Genomic DNA, 27,525 nt, shown 5'->3' on the forward strand with positions numbered 1-27,525 from the left:
CAAATGTCAAGCAACTCGCCCCGAATTAAATGGCAAAACAACTAACTGCAGACGCTCACAGCTCCAGTTCAGCCTCTTAACCTCCCCGGGGCTTCCCACCGCACCCCACGCTGGGGCAAGGCCAGCTGTTGACAAGGCCACCTCACACGCATGGTCACACGGACCCAGCCCCAGTCACGGGGCTGAATTCAAGGCCCGGCAAGTGCTGCAGACACGCACGGGATCCACCCGAGGGAGGGTTGGGGTGCAGCACACTGCGGATGTCAGACTTGGAGGCCACGTCCCCCGGGCCTGGGGCTCCCTGCCTCCACTTCCTCGGACAGTGCCGTGCTGGACACTCATGGCTGCCTGGACTCAGGCGTCTGAGGCGTCTCCTGCCATCTGACTTCTTACTCCTTAAAAACCGAACATCTGAGGTACTGGCCACTGGACGCTGAGTGATTCGTCTCTAGAAGATGATCTCTTATGGGACAACCGACGTCCCCTTCCCACGGACCTCCCAGAGGGACCAGCAGTACAGCTGAGAACCAGGCTCTCTTCACTCTGGGTCACATCACCGCGGGAGGAGCGGGGCTGCTGGACGCCAGTGTGCAGACAGTTGCTCTAGCCCTGGCCGTGTCTGCCTGCCCTGGCCTTCCAAACGCCTGAGGGCTGCCTTCGGGAAGTGTCCACCATGAACACCATGCAACACGCCTGGCCTCACACCCGCGTTGCCCGCCCCAGCCCATCTCCAACACTTGCAACGCTGTCCCCCGTCGACGGCGTTAACATCACAGCCCCCGTGGGCTCCCCCACTCCTGCATCTCCCAATTCCACATGGGACCATGTCCTGCTGCCATTTCCTTGGCCCCTGCACCCATGCCCCTGCCTCCCGCCTGATGCCACAGACAGCCCTGCCCGCCTGCGCGTATCCATCCCGCACAGTCTGTCCACCTCCTGCTCTTTCTCAATCCCGGATCTGGGCTGTGAACCCTTGGTTTTCAGCCAGCCTGTCAGGGTCCCTGGACAGAGAATCAGAGAACTGCAAACTGACAAACTGGAGAGCCGCCACGGTCCCTAAGCCCCAGCTCCATGCACAGCAGGTGAGATCCCAGGTTCTAGGTCACAGCCTCAGCCAGGTCTCCTGGCTCCCAGAGCTGACACGGGGCTGCTCTCACTAGGGGAAGCGAGTGTGCTGGGCCTGACCCTGGCTGCTTCCCCGGCTTCCTTCCCCGCTTCCCACAGTGCCCTCACCTGCTTCAGCCAGGGCATGCCCCGTGTCTGTGGAAATCTCCAAACGTAGCTCACACACCCTTCCCATGGCTCTGATGGTGCCCTCCGCTCCTCGGAAACCCCGCCACACTGCCTGCCACCTCCGGCAGGTCCCATCAGACACCCTGCGGGAAGCCAGCCAGACGCTGGACGTGAGGGGGCAACGCGGCTCCCAGGAGGTGGCCGTGGCTTCGGATGGCCCAAGCACAACACGGTGGATGAGCCGGCTGCTCCAGAAGCCGTGTGGAGTACACGTCCCTTTCCAGCGAGTGCCACTCAACACATGTGAATGATCACAAAATACCAGCAGGATAACAGGTCAAATTCCAAGAAAAAGTACTTGACAGTGCCCTTTTAAAAGACATTGCGCGGAACAGACTGTCACCACACTCACGTCCAGCAGTTCTCAAGCGTTCCGGTCTCGGGGGCCCTGGACGCTCTTAAAAATAATGGAGAGCCCAAATGGCTTTCGTTTAAAGGGTTTTACGTATCAATATTTACATTTACTGCATTTGAAGTTAAAATGCTGAAAAAGTTTGGATATTTTTATAAATGTTCATTTAAAAAATAATCAACCTATTACATGTTATCTTAAATAACATCAATGAAAAATTGCTGTGTTTTCCAAAACAAACAGAAAGTGGCATTGTTGTGCATTTCTGGAAACCCCTGTCACGTAGACAGCCGGACGGCATTGCGCCAGCTGTGAGGCCACAGCCGTGGAGCCTCCAGAATGTTCTTGGGTTCCCGGTAAGAGGGAGAGAGTGAAAGGCACCGAGCGTCTCAGAGTCCGTGTGAGCCCCAAAGCGTCGGGGGATGCCGGGAGCCCCGGACCACCCTTTGAGAACCGCTGTTGAGACAGCAAGGACCGACCGAGCCACATGGTTTTTCTTTACTGCCCGGCCGGCGAGTGGGGGCAGTGGCCGGGGGCAAGACTCTACCTTCAGTTCATGCTTCTGCCTGAGCTGCTGAATCTCCACCACGCCCACCGTGCTTGCCATCAACTCTCTCATCTTTTTCTCATAGTGCTCCTTTAAACGGGTTAGGTCATGAGAAAGCTACAGCATAAAGAGACACAGTCTTTTCACAAAAAGGCTCTTTTTGGTTCTTCGGGACAATTTTACATTGAGCGGATACTGGCAGCATCTGCAGTGGCACATCAGGCCTCTCCTGGCTGGGGGCTTCTGGGACCACACGTGAGAGTCCCCATTACTAGCCCGGTTGGTCCTTGGGAGATAAATGCACAAACAGTTGGCCGGGCGTGGTGGCTCATGCCTGTAATCCCAGCACTTTGGGAGGCGGAGGTGGGAGGATCACTTGAGCTCAGGAGTTCAAGACCAGCATGGGCAACATGGTGAAACCCTGTCTCTATTAAAATCACAAAAATTAGCCAGGCAGGGTGGTGCGCGCCTGTGGTCCTAGCTACTTAGGAGGCTGAGGTAGGAGGATCGCTTGAGCCTGGCAGGTGGAGACTGCAGTGAGCCGTGATGGTGCCACTGCACTCCAGCCTAGGTGACAGAGTAAGACCCTGTCTCAAAAAGAAAAAAAAAAAAGAGATAAATGCAGAAATGAGTTAAACATGGCATCAAAACACAGACACTATCCAGACGCCAGGCTACAGTCTTCTCCGTGCTAGACGGGAGCAAATGCACGCACACAAAATATCTGTAAAATCGTTCATTTACATTTTGGTGGAATGAACATTATCCAATATACAAAAATACACAAAATTATTTTTATGTCAGCATCCAAGCAAAAGATACTTGTATTTAAACTGTACTGAAGGTGACATATTTTGGGGATGGCAGCATGGATTTTCAACAGTCTCCAACCTGAGGTCACTTTCTCTCTAACTGACTGGGGACTCCCTGGATCCTTGTCCGTGTGGTCACGGACACTTCAGATGCACGTGGCTGAGGCCCCACTGCTCCTCTGGGGGCATTTCTCATGTCACGGACACTTTAATAAAATTCGAGATTCTTTGAGATGACTTTTGAACAACATCTAGTTTTATTTTGGTCGTTTTAAAAATGTGACTGTTTAAACTAGAAAACTTGGTGCTGCCTGCAGCACTTCCATCCTGGTCAGGCCTAACCCAGAGGCGCCCTGTCTGCACCCCACACAGTGTTCCCCAGTCCAGGCCACTGTCCTGGCAACATGGAGGTGCAGGAGAGGCTGGAAATGCAGAGCCCGGCACTCCCGGGTTGTAATTCTGCACCACAAACCCACTGTGTGCTGGCTTTCCCCAGCTCCTTCTCCCAGCAGGGAGGGCTACTGAACCACTGGCACTGCCCAGGCAGTCAAGGGCTCCTCTGGGATATGGGTCTGCCCCAAGGCAAGGGCAGGGTCTCCTGAGTTATTATTAAGGAGTGACTACTAATGCCTCTGGGCTCCTCAGTGGCCTGGCCCCTCTGTCCACAGCCCACCACGAAGGCGAAACCAAACAGCATGTAACCCACGCTCCGAGGCACCCACCGAGCCTCCATCTGTGACATCAGAGTCCAGCACTCTTCTTAAATCTCAGTTTAAATCAAGTGTCTGACTCAGCTACAGCAAGCTAAATATCATCTTAGTTATCAGCTCTGTTAAAAACTACAATTGCAGGCTGGGTACAGTGGCTCACGCCTGTAATCCCAGCACTTTGGGAGGCTGAGGCAGGCAGATCACGAGGTCAGGAGTTCGAGACCAGCCTGGCCAACATGGTGAAACCCTTTCACTACTAAAAATACAAAAATTAGCTGGTGATAGCAGCTGCCTGTAATCCCAGCTACTTGAGAGGCTGAGGCAGGAGAATCGCTTGAACCCGGGAGGGGACCTGAGATCACGCCATTGCACTCCAGCCTGGGCGACAGGCAAGACTCCGTTTCAAAGAAAAAACCAAACAAACAAATAAACAGAAAAACTACAATTGCAGCTTCATTGGTTGTTTAAATCGCTATTGTAATAATGATGGTGACAGAAAAGATCGAATTCCTGGAAGAACTTGTGAATGAAACTGGGTGGGTGAGCTGACCGCCATGATCTGGTAGATTTTCCTTGAGTTTCATGAAGCAGGTTCACAGAATATGAGAATTGTAGGCAACCCATAATCACTTGTAAACCATACGGATGTGGCAGCTACGTCCAGGAGTGAAATCTCCGCTTACTGAGGGCTACTAGGGGACGGGCGGGATAAAACCGGTTATCACCAACTGTCACTATGGCGGGCATCGGGTCACCATCTGTATCAGTAACATGGATACAGACGAGGCCGGCCTCAGACAAGGACTGCGTGTGGCCTGCATCTCAGCCTCACACAGAAAGTATATGGACATCACTGCAGATGAGCATAAATCTATCCTTTTACAAATAGTCAAAAAAAAAATCTAACAACAAAAACCCTGTGGCATGGCCCGGCACCACCGAGACCTGGGATGTGTCTCAGCTGAACGGTTCCCAGGTTCCATGGCTCACAATCACCCAATTCCAGAATTCACGCCTTACAGCTCTGACGTCCCACCTCGCACCCTAATCTCAAGACTTTTCCACACACACACAAAAATAAAAATTCCCTGTAAGAAAGAAATTCCCAGGCTGGGCGCGGCAGTTTACACCTGTAATCCCAGCACTGTGGGAGGCTGGGATGGGCAGATCACCTGAGGTCAGGGGTTCAAGACTAGCCTGGCCAACAAGCGGAAACCCCATCTCTACTAAAAATACAAAAATTAGCTAGGTGTTGTGGCGGGCACCTGTAATCCCAGCTACTTGGGAGGCTGAGGCAGGAGAATGGCTTGAACCTGGGAGGCGGAGATTGTAGTGAACTGGGATCACGCCATTGCACTCCAGCCTGGGAGACAGAGTGAGACTCCATCTCAAAAAAAAAAAAAAGAAAAGAAAAGAAAAAAGAAAGAAAGGATTGTCACAGGGTAGTTTACAAGCTTTCGTCCCTTAACATCTTCTATTTTTACCTCTTCCTGTTCATGCTGAACATGTTAAAGTTCAAAACCTCGCTAAGGCAAAGTGCAGATGTGCTGTGTCTCAGGGAACCCTGATCCTATCTACTCAGTGTTCTGCAAACGGTGCTACGTGCAAAGCACATAATACATTAAAACACAAGCAATAATAACTACTTTCTTATTCCAGGTGGTGAGCTCATTTAAGACCTTTTAAGTGGTTTACAGAAGTTTAATTTCTCAATCCTTCCATGACGATACTTAACTATATGAAACAAGAGACGTCTTCTCCTTTGCCAATATCTTATGCTTTCCCCAAACTACTTATCAGCATCTTAACAAATTCACTAAGAAGTACTAGGTGGCTCACAATCGTATATTCACAGCTCCCTGCCCGTGTCAACACGAGAGCACTGTCCCTCACACGTGCCCGGAACACATACTTGCTTTTTGTGGTTACTGCGCAGGAAGGACCTGGGAATCCCATTCTTGCACTCCGAGTCACTCTGCTCTTCGTAACTTTCAAATTCACTCGAACTCCATCCGTATTCCAAAGAGCTGTTTCCGCCTTCATCCCCATTCTCAACATCATCATAAATCATTTCATCTGAGTGCATAAATTCCAAAAGGAAATTAAAACTTTAGAATTCCACGTGGGCTGTTTTGTGCCTGTTTGTGGTTTTACCGAGTCATCTAGAGCTGGGGGTGGAGGCAAATCTGAATCATGCTGAGGACCCTGCAGAGCCCCGGGCGAGCTCCATGGAAGCTACTGTGCAGAGCCTCCACCACCCAGGCAGTGCCGGGGAAAAACGCTTCAGGCGTTTCTCACAAGTGCCCCTGCCCCATCTGTACCCTGAGGACCACCTGGCTACGGGCATCCACCACAGTCATGTCAGATAACTTGTCAGCCTTAGAGAACTTCCCACGAAGAAAAATCTTCCTTTATGTAAACTTACAGGATGTTTTGAAAATTAGAGAGAGAATTGGTGGACAGATGACAGGCAGGTAGATGGATGGTGGATTATAGAACTAGGGATAGGTGGATGATATTCAAGTACCAGCACTAGCAAGAAAATACACACAGATTTTTAAATTTTCAACGCTATGATGCTAACAAGACTTTTAGAGAATGAAAATGACATTCTTCAAAATACCAGAATATTAGAGTCTCTCTAAATCTTTTATCAGTCACACAGGCATAAATGTTTCTTTATTTTACCTGGTTTCTTAGACATAAATAACCTCTTAAGAATAATCTCCATGCCTTAATAATATTAAATTTATTCTTTATGCACCCACAATCATTCACTATAACAAAACTTGGCCTTAAAGATCCTTAGTAATTAAGCACTGAGGAATATACACATCTTAGCACATAAGTAACATTCAAAACCAACACTTGCTTTCATTGGAAATGCAAAATTAGACATGAACTTGTCACTTATAATCCCTAGATATTTGAAATTACCCTATCCTTGTAATATTTCTCCACTGACTACAAAACAGGTCCTCCAAATGTCTGACTGAAAGTTCTAGCAAAGCCATAAAATGTGTGAAATGAGCTCACTTTGCAGAAGCTGCAGTGTGTTCTGTGTGCCACAGGCAATGATCACCACCCGGGCACCTGGCAGCCTCAGCAACTCAGCTTAGCAGATGAACAGGTCAAGTCCTTACACAACTGCCTGAAATTTGGGGCCAAGTGTCATCCTGAGAGCTCACTCACGTGCCCAAGAGCCAAGAGTCACCCTGAGAGCCCACCCACATGCCCAAGACTGGAGGGGCTGCAGCCTCTACCATGGACTAGGGGACTCAGAAAGGGCACCCCTACACGCCCTGATGTGTGTCTGCACTCACCCTCCAGCCTGCCTTAGAATCTCCACCCCCTATACACCCCAGTGTGTGTCTGAACTCTCCTTCAACCCTGTGATAGAACCTCCACCCCCTACACACCCCGGTGTGTGTCTGCACTCTCCCTCCAGCCTGCCTTAGAATCTCCACCCCCTACACGCCCCGGTGTATGTCTGAACTCTCCCTCCAGCCTGTCTTAGAACCTCCATCCCCTGCACGCCCCGGTGTATGTCTGAACTCTCCCTCCAGCCTGTCTTAGAACCTCCACCCCCTACACACCCTGGTGTGTGTCTACACTCTCCCTCCAGCCTGTCTGAGAACCTCTACCCCCTACACATTCCGGTGTGTGTCTGCACTCTCCCTCCAGAGGTTCTAAGGAACCTCCATCCCCCATTTCCTTGCATCTATCTCTGGACTTCCAACTTTTCTGGTCTACATAAAACAAGTCCACACAGACATGGTTTTTAGACATGTTATCTTTTTCACCTCAATTAGGTTTTCAGCCCTTTGAGAGCTGGAGCTGCATTTTCTGTATTCAGCACAGCAGATGGCAAGAGTCTAATCAATCAATCTAGTTCTCTCAGTGCCTTGTTAGGGCTCCTGGGACCTGGTCACAGGATCAGGCAAGTTCAGACGCCGTTACCTTAGCTCTATTACAACTCAGGCTATTCAGAGGCATGAAAAATGGGTGGTTTTCAACCACCCATTTTCAATTGCGTTTTAGAAACGCAATTGCTGTTCTGGCCCCCAGCATACTTGGAACTTCCAAGGACTTTGAAGGGTCTTGCTAACCATCAATTCAGTGAATTACTTATGTCCTCTTGAATGCCTGGGCTCGCAGATTTGTAGTTCTAAAACTGGACGTTAAATCCAGTCACCCTGACGTGTGTTTTCTGACCGAGCCCGTGACTAGGGCAGTGCCATTGACTTATTTTCCGTGATGACAATCTTGTCGGCCCTTAGCCCTGCGTATTTAAAAAGTGACCCTACGGAGGTGTTGGCTGCACAGTGAGCGTACCTAATGGCACTCAACTGTACACACGGAACTAGCTGAAACGAATATTTACGTATACTCTGACACAATTAAAAAAAAAAAAAAAAACAGAAGAAAAGTGGCCCTGTGTGGCCTCCATAACATCTCCCACTTGTTCCTTGTGTTTTGAGAGCCCCGAACTCTAAATGAGTGAGGAAATGCAGGTGCACTACCCCGTGGCCTCCTCTCAAGGCAATGAGGAAATGCGGGTGCACCACCCCGCGGGCACCTCTTAACACAACTTGATGCCAGCACACTGTCACTTTCTCCTCTTGCTTTTTGCTCACCATGGCTTCTGAGTTCTTATAAATATACACACATATAATTTCTTCATTTTTCTGCTGCTGTGCTGTGAGTGGTTTACTGGATACTTCTGCACGGTGCCCTCCGGCAGCCACCAGGCTTTCCAGTCTCCCGCTCCTCAGGACGGCTCTGCACAGAGCATCCCACAGGACCCTCCTGCGGCGGCGTGAGCTTCTCTCGGAAACTGGCTCCCTGCCCCACTACCGCTATGGATGGCCTGTCTGTTAACTCCTGCTTGTGCTGTCCTTACAAAGGGGACACACTGGGCCTCGCCACACGGCAGAAGGCCGACGGCTGGACTTCCACAGTGTCCTGGGTTCTGAGTCACCAGACCACGCCTTCTGCGAGGAACGCCCAACACAGCCGGACAAATTACCCCAAAATGCATTTCAAACTTGTTTTTACAGCAACTAGCCTTTGGTCCTCACTTTATTTGTGGCATCTATTTAAGTAACTTGCTATGAGCACACTTACCTGCAAGCACCTAGGAGTTTTCCTGATCGACAGGATGAAACCACTCTGTCTCCACGACACCAGGCACACCTCCATCTAGTACTGGGTATGGAACTGCCCAAAACGTATTTGGGGAATGAATAAATTAATAAATGCCTTGGGCTCCTCCCCATTACGTTTGCAGTAGATTTTACCAACACGTCCTTAATTCAGCTAAGTGAGTTTCCTTCTATTAGGAGTTTTTAATGTTGGACGGCCACTGAATCTCCGCAAGTGCTTTTTAAACACATGCTGAGAGGAGCACACGGGTTTATGTCCATTAATCTGGGGAAATCGTGTTACAAGAACTTCCCAAAGGATCCTGAGCTGCTGCCATGAATGTAAGAGGTCAAGATGGGCTCTTGCTTATTTGTCAGGGTCACGCTGGATTGAATTTCCTGACATTTCAGGAAGGAAATGTAGCATCAACCCTTGTGGATGAGGGGCGTTTACAAGCTTATCCTAACATTATAAACTAATTTACACTGCATCCTTGCTTCTGCTATTCACTGGAACCGTGCATGTGACAGAGGGGTTTGTCTGCTCCCTGAAGGCTCAGTAAACCCCAGCATAAAAACATCTGAGCCTGGTGGGCTGCTCTGCACAGTAGTTAAGCAAATCATTCAATATCTTGGATCTTATAGGTTTAGTCATGGTTTTTATTTTGGGTATATTTGATTCTTCAAGGCAATTTTTAATTTAATCTAAATTTTTGATAAAAAGTTATTTATAGCATCCTCTTATGGTTTTTACAAATTTCTACTGCAGTTACATCCTCTTGATCAACTTCTTCCTTCCTTCCTTCCTTCCTTCTTCCATCCCTCTCCTCGCTTTCTCTTTCATCCTAATATAACCAGAGGCTTGTCTATTTTTGTATTATTTTTAAAGAACCAACCTTTGGCTTTGTTAATACTTTATGTTGCTTCCTGGTTTTTTATTTCATCATTTTTGCCTTGCCCATTATTTTTTTCCTGTCACTTCCCTCAGCTCTGCTGCTCTTTCACGTAGCTGGCTGGATGCTCAGTTCACTGTTCTCTGTTTTGTTTTCTTTTTTCTTTTTCTTTTTTTTTTTTTTTTGAGACAGGGTCTCACTCTGTTGCCCAGGCTGGAGTGTAGTGGCGCAATCTTGGCTCACTGCACCTCCCGGGTTCAAGCAATTCTCTGCCTCAGCCTCCTGAGTAGCTGGGACTATAGGCGCCCGCCACCATGCCCGGCTAATTTTTGCACTTTTAGTAGAGATGGGATTTCACCGTCTTGGCCAGGTTGGTCTTGAACTCCTGACCTCATGATCCACCCACCTCAGCCTCCCAAAGTGCTGGGATTACAGGTGTGAGCCACCGTGCCCAGCCTGTTTTATTAACACATGCCATTATGTCTATAATTCCTTAGACTTTGAAATCTATACCATATAGTTTATGTAATGTTTTTATTATCATTCAAGTCAATATATTTTCTAGTTTCTATTTTGTGTTTATCTTTGACCATGAGTTACAGAGTAATATGTTATTTTTAATTTCTAAATGTTTGTGTTGATTTTTTTTTACTGATTTTACTCAACTGTTATCAGGAAATAAGGTCTGAACACCCATTCTTTGGCATTTGTTAATATTTGTTTTGAGGCATACTATATAATTTTTTTTAAATTCCATGTGTTTAAAAAAATACATATTCTGGAACTACTTGCTTCAAGGATCTGTATATGACCTTCAAATCAATCATACTATGTTGCTGTTCTAGTCTTTTATGGTTTACTGATTTTTTTTTTTTTTTTGGAGACAGTTTTCACTCGTTTCCCAGGCTGGGGTGCAATGGCACAATCTTGGCTCACTGCAGCCTCTGCCTCCCGGGTTCAAGCAATTCTCCTGCCTCAGCCTCCCAAGTAGCTGGGATTACAGGCGCCCGCCACAACGCCCAGCTAATTTTTGTATTTTTAGTAGAGACGGGGTTTCACCATGTTGGCCAAGCTGGTCTTGAACTCCCGACCTCAAGAGATCCACCCACCTTGGCCTCCCAAAGTGTTGGGATGACAGGCGTGAGCGACTGTGACTGGCCGGTTTACTGATTTTATGTCCAGGATCTGTCAATAGCAGAGAGAGTTTTCTTAAAATCTCTCACCCCAATAGTGTATTTACATATTTCTGATTAAGCCTTGTCATAGTTTGCTTACATATCTTAAGGCTATGCTGTTAGGTGCATATGAGTTTAGAACTGTTACATATCCTCCTCATGAATTATTCCTTGCTTTATGGCTTAACGTTTAGTGTATTATTATAGTGATACTGGCAATACTTTGGTTAGAATTTGCATTATATTTCTTTTTCCATCCATTTACTTACAAATCTTCTGTACCCTTATGTATCTCTCAGAAGCATTGATGGCTTTGCTATGTTATCCAATCTGAGGATTTCTTTCACTGGCAATAGGATCCACTTTGCTATGGATTCCAATATGTTTGTACTTATTTTGCAGTCTTTTCTCATATGATTTGCAAAGCTTTCTTCTTTTATATTTTCTTGCTTTTACCAGACTGGGTTTTGCTCTACTGGTTTCAAAGTTAAACAATCTATTCCTATTTTCTTAGCAGTTACCCATAAAATGCAAACTTGACCAATCATAGCAAAAAAAAAAAAAATCAATAAAAAATGCTAACTTCAGAACTTCAGAACACATGGCATGAACTGTCACCTGTCCTTCAGTCAGCACTGGCTGGGGTTCTGGCTCCATCTTAAACTCAATCAGCGCTGTCAGGGCTATCTTGAGTGGCGCTGGTATGGTGGACTTTCCACATGCCCGACACTTCCCAGGCTCCCCACTCCCTCCTGCCTCCCGTCACCTCCTTCGCGGTTCAGTGTGCTCTTCCCTGCAGCGAGCGCATCATTAACTATTTCCGTAGATTCCACAGGCAGCAGGTCCCCCGGCTCTGCCTCATGTGGCCCATCTCCCTTTTTAAAGGACAGTACTTTGCTGGATGTGGCCGCTCAGGCTAAAAGGGCCACTTCCTTCTTTGCATTGAGAACCCACCCCCAGCCTGTGGGTAAGTCGGATGGCGCTTCCTTTGTAGGGAGCCATGTTTTCTCTCTAGTAGCTCTGAGGAGATTCACCCTGGGCTTGGTGCTCTGCGGTCTCCATTGTACTGGCCTAGCTACAGATCAATGTGTCATTCATCTTGCTTTGAATCTGTATTTCTAAAATCTGAGAATTTATGTTTTTCTTTAATTGTACAGAATTCTTAGTTATTTCTTTGAATATTATCTTGGCCTGATTCTATTTTCTCATCGATGTCACTTATTTGACATACGTTGCTGCTTCTCAGCCTCAGTGTTTCCTACCTCTTTGCCGACATTTTCCATACTTTTAACTCCTCTGCTTGCTTGGAATAAGTAAGATTAAACTGCCCTATTTCAAGTGTTATAAGCAGACACACAAATGTGCACAAACACCAACATTCCACCACACATCAATAAGCCATTCTAGAAGCAACATACAAAACATGAATACAGAAAACGTCTGGGCTGTCCACTAAACAGTCAACTTTTGCATCCAGAGGGAAAGGCTGCTGAGTATTTGGAATCTCCTCAAATCAATTCCAGACAAAATCAAACCTGGTTCAGAGTCTGAGTTTTCCCTTGGAACGTCATCGTAAATTGCTTCTTCTGGATCTGGAATAAACAGGGAGAAACACTTTAAACAGTGACCAACATAAAACTCGTGCAATTTAAAATTCTACAGGCCACAGTCGCTGACGATGTCATGATTATTCAAAAAGCTGGCTTATAAGGGTAGTTTTTTTTAAATTTATTTTTTACTTATTTGTTCTTTGTCCTAACCAGTAGACAGCGAGGGCTGTAAGGTAGCTAACGGCACCTTACCAAAGCATAAGCACTATTTTTAGGGCAGAATAATCTGTTGGGAATGAAGGATGTCTGTTTAAACGGACCAGCTATAAAATGTCACTAGGAAGGAGATTTATGGTTTCCAGGCCAATCTTATTCTATGATTGTGTGTTCAATTACACATTTCTATGTGGCTCTCTTACAAGCATTTGGAGCTTATGAAGTCAATGTTCTGATGCACAAAAAAATACAACATTGGTGCATGGAATTCCAGACACAAGAAAAGAGCCCCTCAGTGCTGGATAAACCGGAAAACCATCCAAACAAACCAACGACACCATGATTTTGTGCCACTGAAGGTAAAAAGTAGTAGCAAGTATCAAAATGCTAAACAGATAGGACAGTGTTTCTCCAGCTGTATCATATGCAACACTAGGGTTCTGTGAAAGTGAAACTGTTTCATAAAAAAGAAGGGAAGTTCTGGAAGCAAAACCACGCTGTACGAGACGACCACAAAGGACACCGACAATGAGCCTGAGGTTTACTCAAGTATCTGTAAGAGTTACACGCTTCACATGAAAATTCGTTCCATAAAAAGACCTTTAAATCGAGGTTCCACTCATTGACTACCGGTGCTCTCCCTGCAAGAGAACGTCCAAACTACGATGTATGACTGTGTCGAAAACACACAGGCAAACGCTTCCTAAGCCACATAAGAAAGAAAATGAGAACAAACCCGAACTCTCCCCTGACATCCAGCCACCACTCCTGTCCCCACGTTAGCGGGAAATAAACATTCAGGAAAATTCCTTATCTGCTGCTGTTGTCAAGCTCCAGTATTACAGATGCTCTTTCTTTTAATAGCATTTACTATCTGCAACCACAGTAAAGATTTCTACTCCTCTTAGATAATGTTCAGGGACTGCTAGTTTAGAGATCATATTTCCAAATATAGTTATTCTAATTCACTGTCATCTGGACAATAAAAATGAGTAAAAAAAAAAAATCAGACAAATTTTACTTCGGAAATAAAACTGTTAGCAAACAGCCAAGACAATAATTTAATCCTGTAATGATCCTACTTTAACAGCGACCTAGTGGAATCATCTAATTACACTAAGATCTTTGTTTTAACAAAGTCATAATTAAAACCAGAATGAAAACTTCCAGGAGACAGTTTAATAATCAGGAGAAAACTAAGATGGTTCTACCTTGTAAGCTTATCATATAAAACAGTTACATAGAAATTAGTGAGCCAGTGGATAATGAGAGGCATAATCAGGAAAGTAATCTTTACTTTTCCTTTAAAAATTAAAAAAACAAGTAAATCTAGCTAAAAATCTTTCAGCCTTTGAAGCCGCAGGTGGGACTGCAGATCTGGCCACTTGGAGGTGGGCTGGCTCAGCCAACCTAAAGGGAAAAAGAATGCCTTTGGGTTTGCTCTTAATCGTACGGAAGCTTGAGTCGTATGTTGGAAGTGCACTTGCTTTAATCCAGACACAGACGGTACATAATCCTACAGGTTTAAACGTACATAAAAATAGAGTTTGGAATTCTTTGCTCTACTGTTTGCCCTGCAGATTGCTATCATTTCAAGGGTGAGATTGTAAATAAAATGATGAACTTCTGGATGTTTCCTGTTTTTGAAATCTGCACATGAATCATTCACATGACCAAAAATTGTGTTTTTCTCAAAACACATGTCTAGTCTGTCCTTTAAGTAATAGTTCTCTTAAATAAGCTATGATATTAATCAGATCATTACCAGTTAGCTTTTCAAGCACATTTGCTTCAGGCTATTGTTTTGGAAAAACACGCTACAGAACTTTTTTTAAGTTACAAATAAATGAAAATCTGTTGTTTGGAATCTACTGTTTCTGCCAAAGGTAAATTAACAGAAGATTTACTCGGGAATCCCCATTTAAATTTATATGATTTGATAAAACACCAAGTTATGTAAAATAAAGTGTGTATGGAAAAAAAAAAAAGGGAGGCCCCCCCGCCCCCTCTTCAAAGCGTTTGCCAGACACCGCATCTCCCTGGGAATCACTGCCCAGCGCAGGGTAAGCGTCTGGGTGGCGGCCGACCGCAGCTGCAGGTCAGAGTTTCGGTTCCCCACATACCTCACTGTTACCACAGTAACAAAGCCTGTGCTAGAAAGAAACGACCAGGAAGAGCGAGGGTGTGGACGTGGAGAGCTGGGGTGGCCTCGCGGGAAGTGACAACTTCAGGGAACCCGGGAACCTTCTGCATAGTCAGCCCGTGTTACTATTTTCAGTAAATAAATATCTTGTTAGTGTTTTAGATCTGATGGGACCTGAGACTCAGGGACCCGGCCCCGCCGCAGTGGCGTCTGTGGAGCGTGGTGAGGATTCTGGCTGTGGGCGGCTGGGGACTTACTCTCCATCCAGGCTGTGTTGGCCGGGTCTGCGGCCCAGCGAGCCAGGGCGCTGTCCTCTCGACTGACTTGATCTTCACTTAAAGAAAACAAACCATAAAGTCAGAATATTCAGGCACAGCCCAGTCACATGGCTGCCAACTGCCCTGCAGAGTGTGTGCGTGTGTGTATACATATATATATGTATATATAGTACTATTACTATACAGGGAATCACATATTTTCCAAGCTAATATTCTAGGACATCCCAAGTTTTCACTCATAACTCTGTAAATAAGTATTCCAGATGTTCCACCTACGCACGGCACAGAACACGGGGCAAGGGCAATACAGCAGCAATACGGTCCTTGCCCTAGAAGGCCTGAACTGTCTTCTGGTTTTTCAGCCACCCCTTTGAGGGCCTCTTAGGCCCTTCTCACGACGCGGGGTGGTAGAGATGCCAGTGGGCAACGCAACGGGCCGTCTCCATGTCCAGGGGCAGGTCGGTGGGAGAAAGAGATGCAAGGCCACTCAGCATAAACTGTGGTGCTCTGCCCACAGCAGGTGGTCACATGGGCCACCAGAGTCCTGCACACACAGGGACTGGGATGTCACCCTTGGCAATGGGAAGCTGCGGGAATGCTCTGCTCGGAAGGATGGTGAGGTCAGACTCGCCGCACACACCGAGCGTCGCCCCAGGAGAGGCACCACTGCTGACGACGAAACGCAGCAGGGATCAGGCCTCTGGACACTGCGTCCCATGGGGAGTGGTGCAAGGATGAGCCCAGTGGCAGCGCGGAGACACTGCTGGGAAGGCAGAGACCGGAAGCAGGGTGAGCACCCAGAGGGGTGTCCTAGGGTGATGGCCCCGTGGGTGCTGGGGGTCCTGACCCTACATTTCCAGGGGACACTCGCCTGGGAGGGACCTGAGGCAGGAGGTGGGGCTGGGACAGCCCCTGCCGCGCAGAGCTGAGGATGGCAGGCAGGGATGCACACCAGGATCCCCGCGTCCAGATCCTCAGGAGAAAGGCGGGAATTCAGCAGGTGCGGGAAGACGGAGGCAGGTACCTGTTTGGAGGCTCCTCGGAACTCAGAGAATTGGGCTGGCGATCTTCCATGACTTCCGGTGTTTCTGCTGGGAGAGAAAATAAGTGATGCTGCTTTACGCGCCACAGAAATGCTTACGAAGTTGGTGTTTTTACCCTTGAAAATGATTTCACCCTTTCCCTTCTTATCAATGGGAGGCTTATCTTAGCATAACGATGATTAACTAATAAATTTAAAATATTTTAGCTCTTAGATAAACTGCACCGGCACCCAGATGCATCAGGCTAGAGCTAGGAAGAAACGGGATGTTCTCTCCCATTCCACATGTCCACAGGAGCCATGATTGTGACTGGCCTGAAGGGGCATCCACCTGGCACACTCAAAAGATGTTCAAGAGAGGAGTAGTTACGCTTGTGACATGTGACACCAACTTTCACTCACACACACTCACATCCCTCCACGCACAAATACACGCACGGTGAGACCCGACTGGCGATTCCTTCCTGCCCGTCTGTGGCTCTCCAGGGTGAACGGTGAGCCGTGAGCAAAGCCACAGTGCAGGCTTCCCAAACATTCCACGCAGGTGGGGCACGAACTTAGACGATCAAAGAACAGCCTGAGACACCAGTGCAGAAGGAGCAGCCCCTCCCACCTCGGAGGGCTCTTGGGCAGGAGCCAGCCAGAGTCTGTGATGGCTGCACCGCGTGCGGGCTGCGTGGTCCCCTGAGGAATCTGCCACCGCCCAGCCGCGTGGCACCAAGAATGACGTGAGGAAGGAGAGCCAGCAGCACTCGGCGGCTGCTGTTTAGCCCCACGCTAGCAGCTGTCCATGAAACACCTTCTAAAGGGAATTTATCTCTGGGGTGAGTAACAGTTCTCAACCGTTTTCAAACAGCAGCAGTTGGCTCAAAGTCCAAGAGAGCTAAGCTCAATGTAACCTGCTTGGAGATCTCATCCATGAAAACAGGCCCCTGGTCACACCAGGTGCCGCCACACAGTTGGACGCTGAATAACAACAGACATGGGACGCCAGGAGGGCTGGGGGCGTGGATCTGTGGGCAGCGCTGCGAATCCCACAGGCATCTGCTGGTTCAGTGTTCCGGGTCACCTTCCTGAGGGGCAGGTGTCAGGGCAGAGGCAGGATCTGAAATCCAATCTGCCCAGTTCCAAAACTGCCCTTCCCGTGCTACTACACTGCCTCAAAGAAACACCCAAAGAGCCACAAAGCTTTTACTAGTGTTCTGCAGAGGGACACAGGCAGGACGTGCTGCCCGGCAGCAATCTCACTGTACGCCAAGAACTGTCTCCCCCACGGGGCGTCCAGAGCTCAGACTCCCATCCCCAGGGCACACACATTAGCCTTCTCAGGCATCCACCCCTGGAAACTCTTCTGTCCTCCGCCTTCCAGGAAATTAAGTTGCAAACTGAGTCTGTCAAGGTCAGAAGGAGGCAGACATGCACACCAGGGAGTCACCTCAACAGCTCCAAGCAGCAGCGCACCCAGAGGCTTCTGGCCACAAGAGGCATAAACAAGAGCAGCACCTGCCTGCGGATGTCTTCAGAGCTGGTGTCGTTCGGCAGGAAAAGTAACGGAACCTGGCCACCCCAGTTTGGCCAGCTGGGAGCTCCAGGCAGGGCTCTGCAACCTCCCACCGCGGACCTGGGGAGCCTGGCTGGGCTGTACGTCCCAGGGAAGCCTGCAGAGCCAGGTGGCCGCCCCACCCCAGGGAGGCTCTGGAGCAAGGAACCGAAAAGCCAGCAGTGCCCCCCGGGTCGGGGGAGGTGGGCTGGCACCAAATCCACGCTTTTCCACCTCTCACGAAAGAGGTCTGCGTTCACATCTCTCGTTCAATGATCAAAACGCAACCGGACAGCCATTCGCTCCTCTACTCCGGGACTTACATAGTCTTGATTTTTTTATTTTTTTATTTTTTTATTTTTTTTTTTTTGAGGCGGAGTCTCGCTCTGTCGCCCAGGCTGGAGTGCAGTGGCCCGATCTCGGCTCACTGCAAGCTCCGCCTCCCGGGTTCCCGCCATTCTCCTGCCTCAGCCTCCCGAGTAGCTGGGACTACAGGCGCCGCCACCACGCCCGGCTATTTTTTTGTATTTTTTAGTAGAGACGGGGTTTCATTGTGTTAGCCAGGATGGTCTCGATCTCCTGACCTCGTGATCCGCCCGTCTCGGCCTCCCAAAGTGCTGGGATTACAGGCTTGAGCCACCGCGCCCGGCCTATTTTTTTATTTTTTTGAGACGGAGTCTCCCTCTGTCGCCCAGGCTGGAGTGCAGTGGCCAGATCTCGGCTCACTACAAGCTCCGCCTCCCGGGTTTACGCCATTCTCCTGCCTCAGCCTCCCGAGTAGCTGGGACTACAGGCGCCCGCCACCTCGCCCGGCTAGTTTTTTGTATTTTTTAGTAGAGACGGGGTTTCACCGGGTTAGCCAGGATGGTCTCGATCTCCTGACCTCGTGATCCGCCCATCTCGGCCTCCCAAAGTGCTGGGATTACAGGCTTGAGCCACTGCGCCCGGCCCATAGTCTTTATTAGAACAAGGCATTGTTACTGGCTCTAGGTTGACAGAACAAATATAAGCAAATTGTTTTAAATGCATGCTAAGTTACTTAAAAAACAAATTACTTTAAATGGTGTGCAATTATTTAAAATAATATTTTAAAATAAGAAAATCACTTTAAAATAAATGTATTTTCCTTCAGCCAAGAATGCCACACTCCGCACGCCCTCGTTTCCGGGGGGTTCTCACGCTCCGTGGTCACAGAGGAACAACAGCAGCGTGGATCATGCAGACTGTGGTGAGTTCCCAGGACTCCGGCCGACTTCAACAGGGAAACGCACGGGAGGCCGTCTATCCTGATACCTCTGCGGTTCCCAAAATCCAAAATCGAGATTTTTCTTTAAGGATTTTTTTCCTCAACTGTTATTAACTGGGAAGGGAAGGTTGCTTCCACTGAAACCTTTACAGGAGTAAGAATCGGGTCTCAGGCGTAGAGGCTGTGGGCTTCCATTAGAGGCACATCCCACGAACCCTGGAATCCTGCAGCGCGTTCCTGGGGAAGGCAGCACAGAAACAGAGCTGGGCAAAAAAGGAAACCTTTGGCCAAGACGCCTCGACTGGGTCACTCCTGAAGACGGAGGCACGGTATGTGCTTACCCTTGCCCTGGCGCCTGGGCCTACAGCGGGGCCGGCAGGAGGCCCCAGCCCTTGGGCTGCAGTCAGAGCAGCCGTGGCCTACACGCTGTCCTTCCGCTGGAAACCTGGGGCTCTGCAGACACAGCTGGCGCCCGGCTACACATGCCAGGGCCATGTAAGGACAGCAGAGAACGGGCTCCACCAACCAAGCCCCTTCTAAAGCACACAGTGGCTCCTTCTCACTAAGTGGAGGAGAAAGCAGACTCAAAACAGAGCTGTCAGCACTGAGGACACAGAGACTGCAGGTGAGTGAGGCGCTGAAGGCACCCACAGTCCTGGCTTGGAGCGTGGCCTGGCTGCAGGGAACACCATCCTCAGCGGCCGACTCTGCGTCCTTTGTGCTGCCCCAGGTGGCTCTGACCTTGCACTGAGGACTCTGCCGAGGTCCTGTGGCATCTCCCCAGCGAGGAAAAGCATGGGTGGGAGACAGGGAGCCCCTGAGGCCATTCTTCCACCCCACTGCCCTCCATCCTCTGGAATGAAGACAGGGAGACACGCTCTGACCCCAGGGAGCCCGAGTCTCTAGACCAGCAGGCGACACGGGACATACATAACGGTAACTGTCATCTAACACAGTGAGCCACATAGGCCAAAAGCTGCACACACTCCTGTGAGCACCTGGTGGGGGAACCAGCAATCCGGGTGAAGTTCAAGGCACCCCAGACATGAGGAGGCAACACATTCGGGACCAGACGTTGTTTCAAAATTTTCCCAACAATACGCCCTGGCCTTCCCTCAGGGGTGCTCCCATCACTGAAGAAGAGGAACGGGGGGCTCACTTTCCAACTCCATAAACAAACATCTAATGACCTGGGCGGGGGCAGGGGGAGGTCAGGCCCAGACTCTACAGAACCACAGGCCACGTCGGGGGTGTGGAGAGGAGGAGGCGGAAGGTCAGGCCCAGACTCTACGGAACCACAGGCCACGTCGGGGGCGTGGAGAGGAGGGAACCACAGGCCACGTTGGGGGTGTGGAGAGGAGGGCAGCAGTACCTTCTTCGTCCAGGGATGTGGCACGGATGATGACTGGGCTGGAGTAGGCAGGCAGCAGGAGGGGCAGGTTGGAGGGCACCGCATAGCCGCAGGGCACAGGCACTGAGTACCCGCAGGGCACGTGGAGACCCACACTCTCTTCCTCAGTGCTGGGCGCAGGGGCGGGCGGCTGGTCCTCCTGGAATGGCGTGATGTCGATGACGGAATATGGGTTGACTTTCGTTGGGAGCTGCACCAGCTCAGCAGGCTCTACCCCTGGGGTGGTTTCTGCTCCAGCTCCATCCTCACCTCCTGGGGATGCAGAAAGGACTTGTCAGCAGACACATCACCAAGGGCATGGCAAGCGTGCCCTCTTGGAGTACAGGCGGGAAGCAGGTATGAGTTCCACCCTCCATGCCATGCCAGGACCCCTGGACGTTCCCAGGTCATTGGGTGGGCCTCGGAGGGAGCACTCGCACATGGGGAACCCAGCGTCACCTCTGTGCGCAGGCAAGACAGACGCAGCCTGGTCACTACAGGAGGCTCATCCCATGAGCTAAGTCAGGGAGAAGCTGCTGGAGGCGGGCAGCCACTCCCCTCACCAACAGTCTGGTGCTACGCACAAAGAAACACCGTGCAAGCTGAGAGGCGGGTGCTGCGCCCAAAGAAACACTGGCAAACCGAGAGAAGAAATGCTGTGCAAACTGAGAGGCTGGCACTGCACCTGAAGAAACACCGTGCGAGCCGAGAGGCGGGTGCCACGCACGAAGAAACACTGTGCAGGGTCTCCCACCGCAGCCTGCCCTGAGCAGTCCCTCTGGTCAGCGAATGAAAGCACCCAACCCACCTCCAGACTTCGAAAGAGAAACCTCTACAGCTACTTCATCCCACACGCTCTGAATACTTCATTTAATCTAGTGACACAAAGATGAGGTCATTTTTATTGGGAAATAGCAACACCTTTTCTCTGCAAAATACAGAAGTAGAGTGAAAAGGCTGAAAATTATGGAAAATAGTACAAAGAGAAGAAACTTAGCCAATCTTAAATTAAGTCATTTCAGGTATATCATGAAGAAATCATAAGTCTCTGGCCCCTAGAAATCATCCCTTCCCTACAATGTTCCAATTGGGCAGTAAGAATGGGGAGAAAACGGGCGAGCCCAACAGAGCCGATGGCTGAGCACAGGTGACCCCGACGCTGGCGATCTGCGGACCCGCCTGGGAACCTGCCAGGGGGCTCACCTGGGGACCCTCCTGGGGACCCACCTGCGGACCCTCCTGGGGACTCACCTGGGGACCCTCCTGGGAACCCACCAGGGGACTCACCTGGGCACCCTCCTGGGAACCCGCCAGGGGACTCACCTGGGGACCCTCCTGGGGACCCACCTGCGGACCCTCCTGGGGACTCACCTGGGGACCCTCCTGGAAACTCACCTGTGGGTGCAGGTGCTTCACTGGCTCCAGCACCTCCTGTCTCAGGGGCTGAGGGGGCCTGTCTGTCCGCTTCTGGGATTTCATCTCCACTGTCAAAATCAAACTGTTCTCCTTCTTCCTCTTCATTGTTATTGGTATCATATTTCATTTCATTTTCTAAAGAGAAAAACCAAAACCAGATCAAGGAGGTTAGATAGATAGATAGATAGATAGAAAGATAGATAGATAGATAGATAGATAGATAGATAGATAGATAGATCGATCGATAGACAGATAGATAGATCTATGCTAGTCAGAGACGTTGACTAAGTTCCTCTATATAGATCGATCGATCTGTGTTAGTCAGAGACGTCGACTAAGTTCCTCTATATAGATCGATCGATCTATGTTAGTCAGAGACGTTGACTAAGTTCCTCGATGCTGTACTGCACTTGTAGTTAGCCTTTTTAAGGGGCAAAATATGTATCATTAGAATTCTGAGTCACTGGTTTTTATTTTCTTTTAATAGGATCTACAATTCACAGTTAGAAAAGAAAACAAGAGGCCGGGCGCGGTAGCTCACACCTGTAATCCCAGCACTTTGGGAGACCGAGGTGGGAGGATCACAAGGTCAGGAGTTTGATACCAGCCTGGCCTACATGGTGAAAGCCCATCTCTACTAAAAATACACAAATTAGCTGGGCGTGTTGGCAAGCGCCTGTAATCCCAGCTTCTCAGGAGGCTGGGGCAGGAGAATCTCGTGAACCCAAGAGGAGGAGGTTGCAGTGAGCCAAGATTGCGCCACTGCACTCCAGCCTGGGTGACACAGCAAAACTTTGTCTCAAAAAAAAAGAAAGAAAGAAAAGAAAAGAAAACAAGAGAAAGTAAGGGGGAAAAGAGCCTTTCCATTTTAAATTTATGCCCCCAGCAGATGAACATCACCCGGCTGGGCTGATGGTTCTGAAGAGAATTCAGTGTCATCCACTTTACTTTTAGAAATAACTTCTGACACCCAATGTCTCTCCCTAGAATTCTTCTCCTTTTACTTTCATTTTGCCTCTTTTATTTACAATTTTGAATTAAATATCTCTAATGGTTAGAAAATCGGTGTCAAATATGAACATCGATACATAGCTTAAAACACAAACTTCCAAAATTATTAAAGAGCATGGTTAATAACCGTTCCAAGCAGGTGCTTGATAAGAAACGTTTTGCGGGAGGTGAGTCACAGGTCTCCTTGGACTGGGGTTATGGCTGGTGGTGCAGCCTGCAGGGTGGCCGCCGTGTGCACCATCTGCAGAGACAGCGTGCTGGGACTACGCATCACCATCAGAGCAGACAGGTGCTTCTCCTTTTTCCAGAGGAGAGGACACCACCCCACACACCCAGAAGCGAGAGGAACCGAGCCCCTTCCAGCCTTTCCCAAGGGCCAGGATTTCTTCCCAGCACACGGTCCTGAGGAAACCTCCTGCTGCCACGTGCTGCAGTCCATAGAAGCAGGTAGCACCTCGGGACAGGGCCTGGGTCCGCCCAAACCAAGCCCCTCCAACACAGACATTCCCCTGTGGGCCAGGGAGATGCACCCAGGCAGGCTGGCCCAGCTCAGCTGCAGGCAGCTCTGGAGGGGGCTGAGGAGGACCTCTGCTCGGGAGGAACCCACAGACACACGACCCACTTCCACTCCACTCAGTCTCCCGGCGCACTCTGCCGGGCCTCCCGGGGAGCTCCAATGGTCTAAAAACAACCTTTAAATTTGAGGTGTTTCATTTTCCTTTGAATCTCCTAAACTAGTCATATATTCTAAGAGCGCCTTTTGAAGGAAACAGATTTTTTAGGTCACCACGAATACACAGACGGGCCCAGGCCCGTGACAGCATGACTGGATCCAGCTTTTGCTGCGAGGACAGTGGGGACAAGACCCCCAGCTGACCATGACACCTGGGGGGCCCCAAGAGCTTTCCGGAACTGCTTCCACCAACACTCACAAGTTTTTAAAGGATGAGAATGACAAATACTGAAACTGAATCAAGAAAAAGGATTCAAAAATGTATTATTTTTAAAACATACGCCTGATAAGAGTGTGTGTTGCTGTCCTTCCGGATGGTGAACTCCGCTCTGCCCAGATACCAAAGCCGCACCCACTTCCTAGAGGGTCAAAGACTTTTCTAAATTCAAAGTTTTGGATTTAAGCCTAACCGAGTGAAACAATCGAGGAGGGGGGAGAGCTGGAACGGACAGAACCGCTAATTTCCAGAGTTTGAGCCTTGATTAACTATGTACTTTCAAACCAGTCCTCACTATCTCCCAAGTGACTGCAAACAACACCTATTTCTATTTCAGAAGGTTTTTTGTTTTTGTTTTTGTTTTTTGCCATATCATTAAGTAGTCAGTTTACTGAAATAAACTGGTGAACACCTTTCAAAGTAAAAAGTTAAACAAACAAACAAAAAAACTGTTTTCTGGAATATTTTCCAAATGCAACTGGCATTTCCATAGAATTCATGTTTGGGGAGAAAAAAAATCAGGTTTGCCAAATAAACATGCTGGGGAAACAATGCCGACTAAATGCCCTGATGAAAATGATGGGTGAAAATGTTTATGTATTGCCAGACACGTGGCTCACACGGGTAATCCCAGCGCTTTCAGAGGCCAAGGCGGGCTAATTGCTTGAGCCCAGGAATTTGAGACCAGCCTGGACAACACAGTAAAACCCCATCTCTTTTTTAAAAAAAAAAAAGGTACAAAAATTACCCTGGTGTGAAGGTGTGGACCTGTGGTCCCACCTACTTGGAAGGCTGAGGTGGGAGGATCACCTGAACCCAGTAGGTGGAAGTTGCAGTGAGCTGAGATCGCGCCACCGTGCTGCGGCCTGGGAGACAGAGCGACATGGTGTCCCCACCCCAACAAAAGTTTCTGTTTTGACCTAGCAACGTAAGAGGCCACTGCCGGGCACATGTTCAGATTCATCCGGACGGTGACACAATCACATGAGATTTTTATTTTGTCAACTCTCTTTTTTGGAAATTATACTTTACTGCCGCTGAACTCTAACAATTAGATAAAATATACCTGGACATGATTCTATAAATATCGTTTTTTAAAAAAGCTTGACAATGTCTGGTACAAAATAGGCTCTTAAATATCTGCAAGGGGAGAAACACGAGCTGTTGGGACCGGAACCCACACTGTACCCCACACAGGAAGAAGGAATTATCTTTAAAGTCTTCAGGAAGGAAGGCAGTGAATAGGAGCCCGTGTGTGCAGGAAACGGCCCTGAGGAGACACCAAGGCCCCTCCACTCCTTCCCCATACGCCACCTCCTAGGCCGTGACACCAGCCCCGGGAGACCTGTGGGATTACCCGGGACAGTGCAGGTCCCGTGTGCCAGGTACAGGTACGACCCTGAGAAGAACCAGATGTGTTCTCGGAGGCGGCACCTCTGCTCACCGCCCAGCACGGCGCAGTTTGAAACCTGGCAGGCGGCAGCGCGCAACACGCTCGTCATGTGAGCGAATGAATGAGAGAATGACGAGCAGATGAGCAAGTTTCAAACTTTTTTTTTTTTGCCAAAAGAACTCACTCTTTCCCCTAGTAAAACTTTAGGTAGAATTCCACTACACCAGGGAAATCAAGACTTTCCTCCAAACGTTTAAATCTTGGTAGTTTAGACTTGGAGAGCCTTGGAAGGGGCTTGGGGCCTGGAATTCAGGAGCTCTCTGCTGTCACAAGACTGGCAGACATGGCGGAGCTGCCCTCTGTCCTCTGCACACACTGGCGGGGAATATTTTCAAGTTGTATCGACTCTCCGGAACGATGTGTTACAAATTCCTCCCAGAATTCATTTCCAGCAAGAAAAAACACAGCCTTCCTACAAGAACTCAAAGAGGGAAGTTGTGCTCAATGTAACCACCTGAGGCTGCACCCCTGGCTGCGTTGGTGCCCACAGCTGTGCCCATGGCAGGGGCCCAGGACGAAGGGAGAGGCCGCCCGGAGCGGGGCTGCTCCTCCCTGATACCCACCCACCTCCAAAGGGGCTTCCATCGATGGTGAGGCTGCGCCGCCCTCTGAGGCGAGCGTGGGGCCGGGCGTTCAAGGCGGTGTGTGCTGAGCATGTCCATCCCAGACACTCCCCGGGCCTCTGGGGCATCCTGGGCCTCACAGACCCCACCCGAGCTCCCCAGGTTCCTTCGTGAAGCGCAATGCAGAATGCCTTTAAAATCCCGGCATTTGGGGTCCTACGTTTAGCTCTGACCTGAGCCCTGACAGGTTCAATTGTGTCCCCTAACTCCCTGTGCTGAAACCCTCACCCCCAATCCCACGGGTGAGCTCACCTGCAAACACGTAACTGCAGGTGCAGTTGGTTAACAGGAGGCTGTGCTAGAGCAGGTTGGGCTAACCCAGCGTGACGGCATCCTCGCATCCTCGTATCCTCGTGAGAGCAGAGGCCAGGACAGGGATGAGGAGCCACCTGGCGGCAGGTGCAGGAACTCCCGGGAGTGCCCACAGCCGGCGGGTGCCCGAAGAGGCAAGGAAGGCTGTGACCTACATTCCCGGGGAGTACAGACAGCACTCTGACCCGGGACTTCCGGCCTGCAGCCCAGGAGGCCTCCCCCTTCCCCGCAAGCTCAGCCAAGCCCTTTGCAACACACAAGGTCGTGTGTCATCCTCAGGCCCTGGCGGGAGCCAGGCAGGCTGGGCCGGTCGGTTCCCACAACACCCCTGCTGCAGCCACAGAAGGAATTCCTGCCCCTCAAAAGCCCAGCTTCAGAGCTGAGCCATTCGGCTGAAGGAGAACACTGATGAGAAAAACCACAATGTGCAAACTAGAAAAAAATGATCCAGGGCTGCTGAAAGCATCTCGGGAGATAAAACGTGTTGTAGTTTGAGATGACATGGATGTTTCAAAAAGCTGATGGGGAATCTGCAGTGTAGCCGTCATTCGCTGGACACACCACGGCCCACTGTCCTCCACCCACTCGTCCCTGTGGAGCCCAGGAGGTGGGCGGGAAGGGCCCGGCACCCTGGGTAGGCAGCATGGCAGGGAAGCAGGGAAGGGGGTCTGGGCAGGGCTGCAGCTGGGGAGAGGCTCTGTGCCCCTGCTGCACACGCAGGACGGCAGGTTCTGAGAGTCACGCGTGAAGGCCATGACATGGAGCAGGAAACACAGACGGCAGTGCAGCCCATGCCGACCCACCAGCGCCCGGCCCAGATCTAACCACCCGCCAGCGCCCGGCCCAGATCTAACCACCCGCCAGCGCCCAGCCCAGATCTAACCACCCGCCAGCGCCCGGCCCAGATCTATCATCCACCAGCGCACAGCCCAGATCTAACCACCGCCAGCACCCGGCCCAGATCTAACCACCCGCCAGCACCCGGCCCAGATCTAACCACCCACCAGCGCACAGCCCAGATCTAACCACCTCTCAGAGCCCAGCCCAGATCTATCATCCACCAGCGCCTGGCCCAGATCTAACCACCCGCCAGCGCCCAGCCCAGATCTAACCACCCGCCAGCGCCCGGCCCAGATCTAACCACCTACCAGCACCCGGCCCAGATCTAACCACCCGCCAGCACCCGGCCCAGAAATATCCACCCGCCAGTGCCCAGCCCAGATCTAATCATCCACCAGGGCCCGGCCCAGATCTAACCCCCCCTCAGAGCCCGGCCCAGATCTAATCATCCACCAGGGCCCGGCCCAGATCTAACCACCCCCCAGAGCCCGGCCCAGATCTAACCACCCCTCAGAGCCCGGCCCAGATCTAACCACCCCTCAGAGCCCGGCCCAGATCTAACCACCCCTCAGAGCCCGGCCCAGATCTA

At 49.9% G+C, this 27,525-nt stretch overlaps 1 protein-coding gene across 4 annotated transcripts in view; it reads right to left on the minus strand.

Annotated features, from left to right (window-relative positions):
* The window catches only part of ARHGEF10 (Rho guanine nucleotide exchange factor 10), a 135,028-nt gene that overhangs the window by 75,751 nt on the left and 31,752 nt on the right, over positions 1-27,525 (minus strand). For 2 of the 4 annotated variants that reach the window (XM_025393708.1, XM_025393710.1), the window contains 7 exons: positions 21,727-21,882; positions 20,314-20,604; positions 16,138-16,204; positions 15,093-15,169; positions 12,462-12,518; positions 5,627-5,790; positions 2,193-2,309 (listed from right to left, as the gene is read on the minus strand). In XM_025393708.1, coding sequence (XP_025249493.1) covers positions 2,193-2,309; positions 5,627-5,790; positions 12,462-12,518; positions 15,093-15,169; positions 16,138-16,204; positions 20,314-20,604; positions 21,727-21,882 — 929 coding nt within the window. The remainder of the gene's footprint in view (positions 1-2,192; positions 2,310-5,626; positions 5,791-12,461; positions 12,519-15,092; positions 15,170-16,137; positions 16,205-20,313; positions 20,605-21,726; positions 21,883-27,525) is intronic. The other 2 variants (XM_025393709.1, XM_025393711.1) reach the window with 2 other exon arrangements.

Source organism: Theropithecus gelada, chromosome 8 (genome assembly GCF_003255815.1).
Source record: "Theropithecus gelada isolate Dixy chromosome 8, Tgel_1.0, whole genome shotgun sequence".
Taxonomy (NCBI): domain Eukaryota; kingdom Metazoa; phylum Chordata; class Mammalia; order Primates; family Cercopithecidae; genus Theropithecus; species Theropithecus gelada.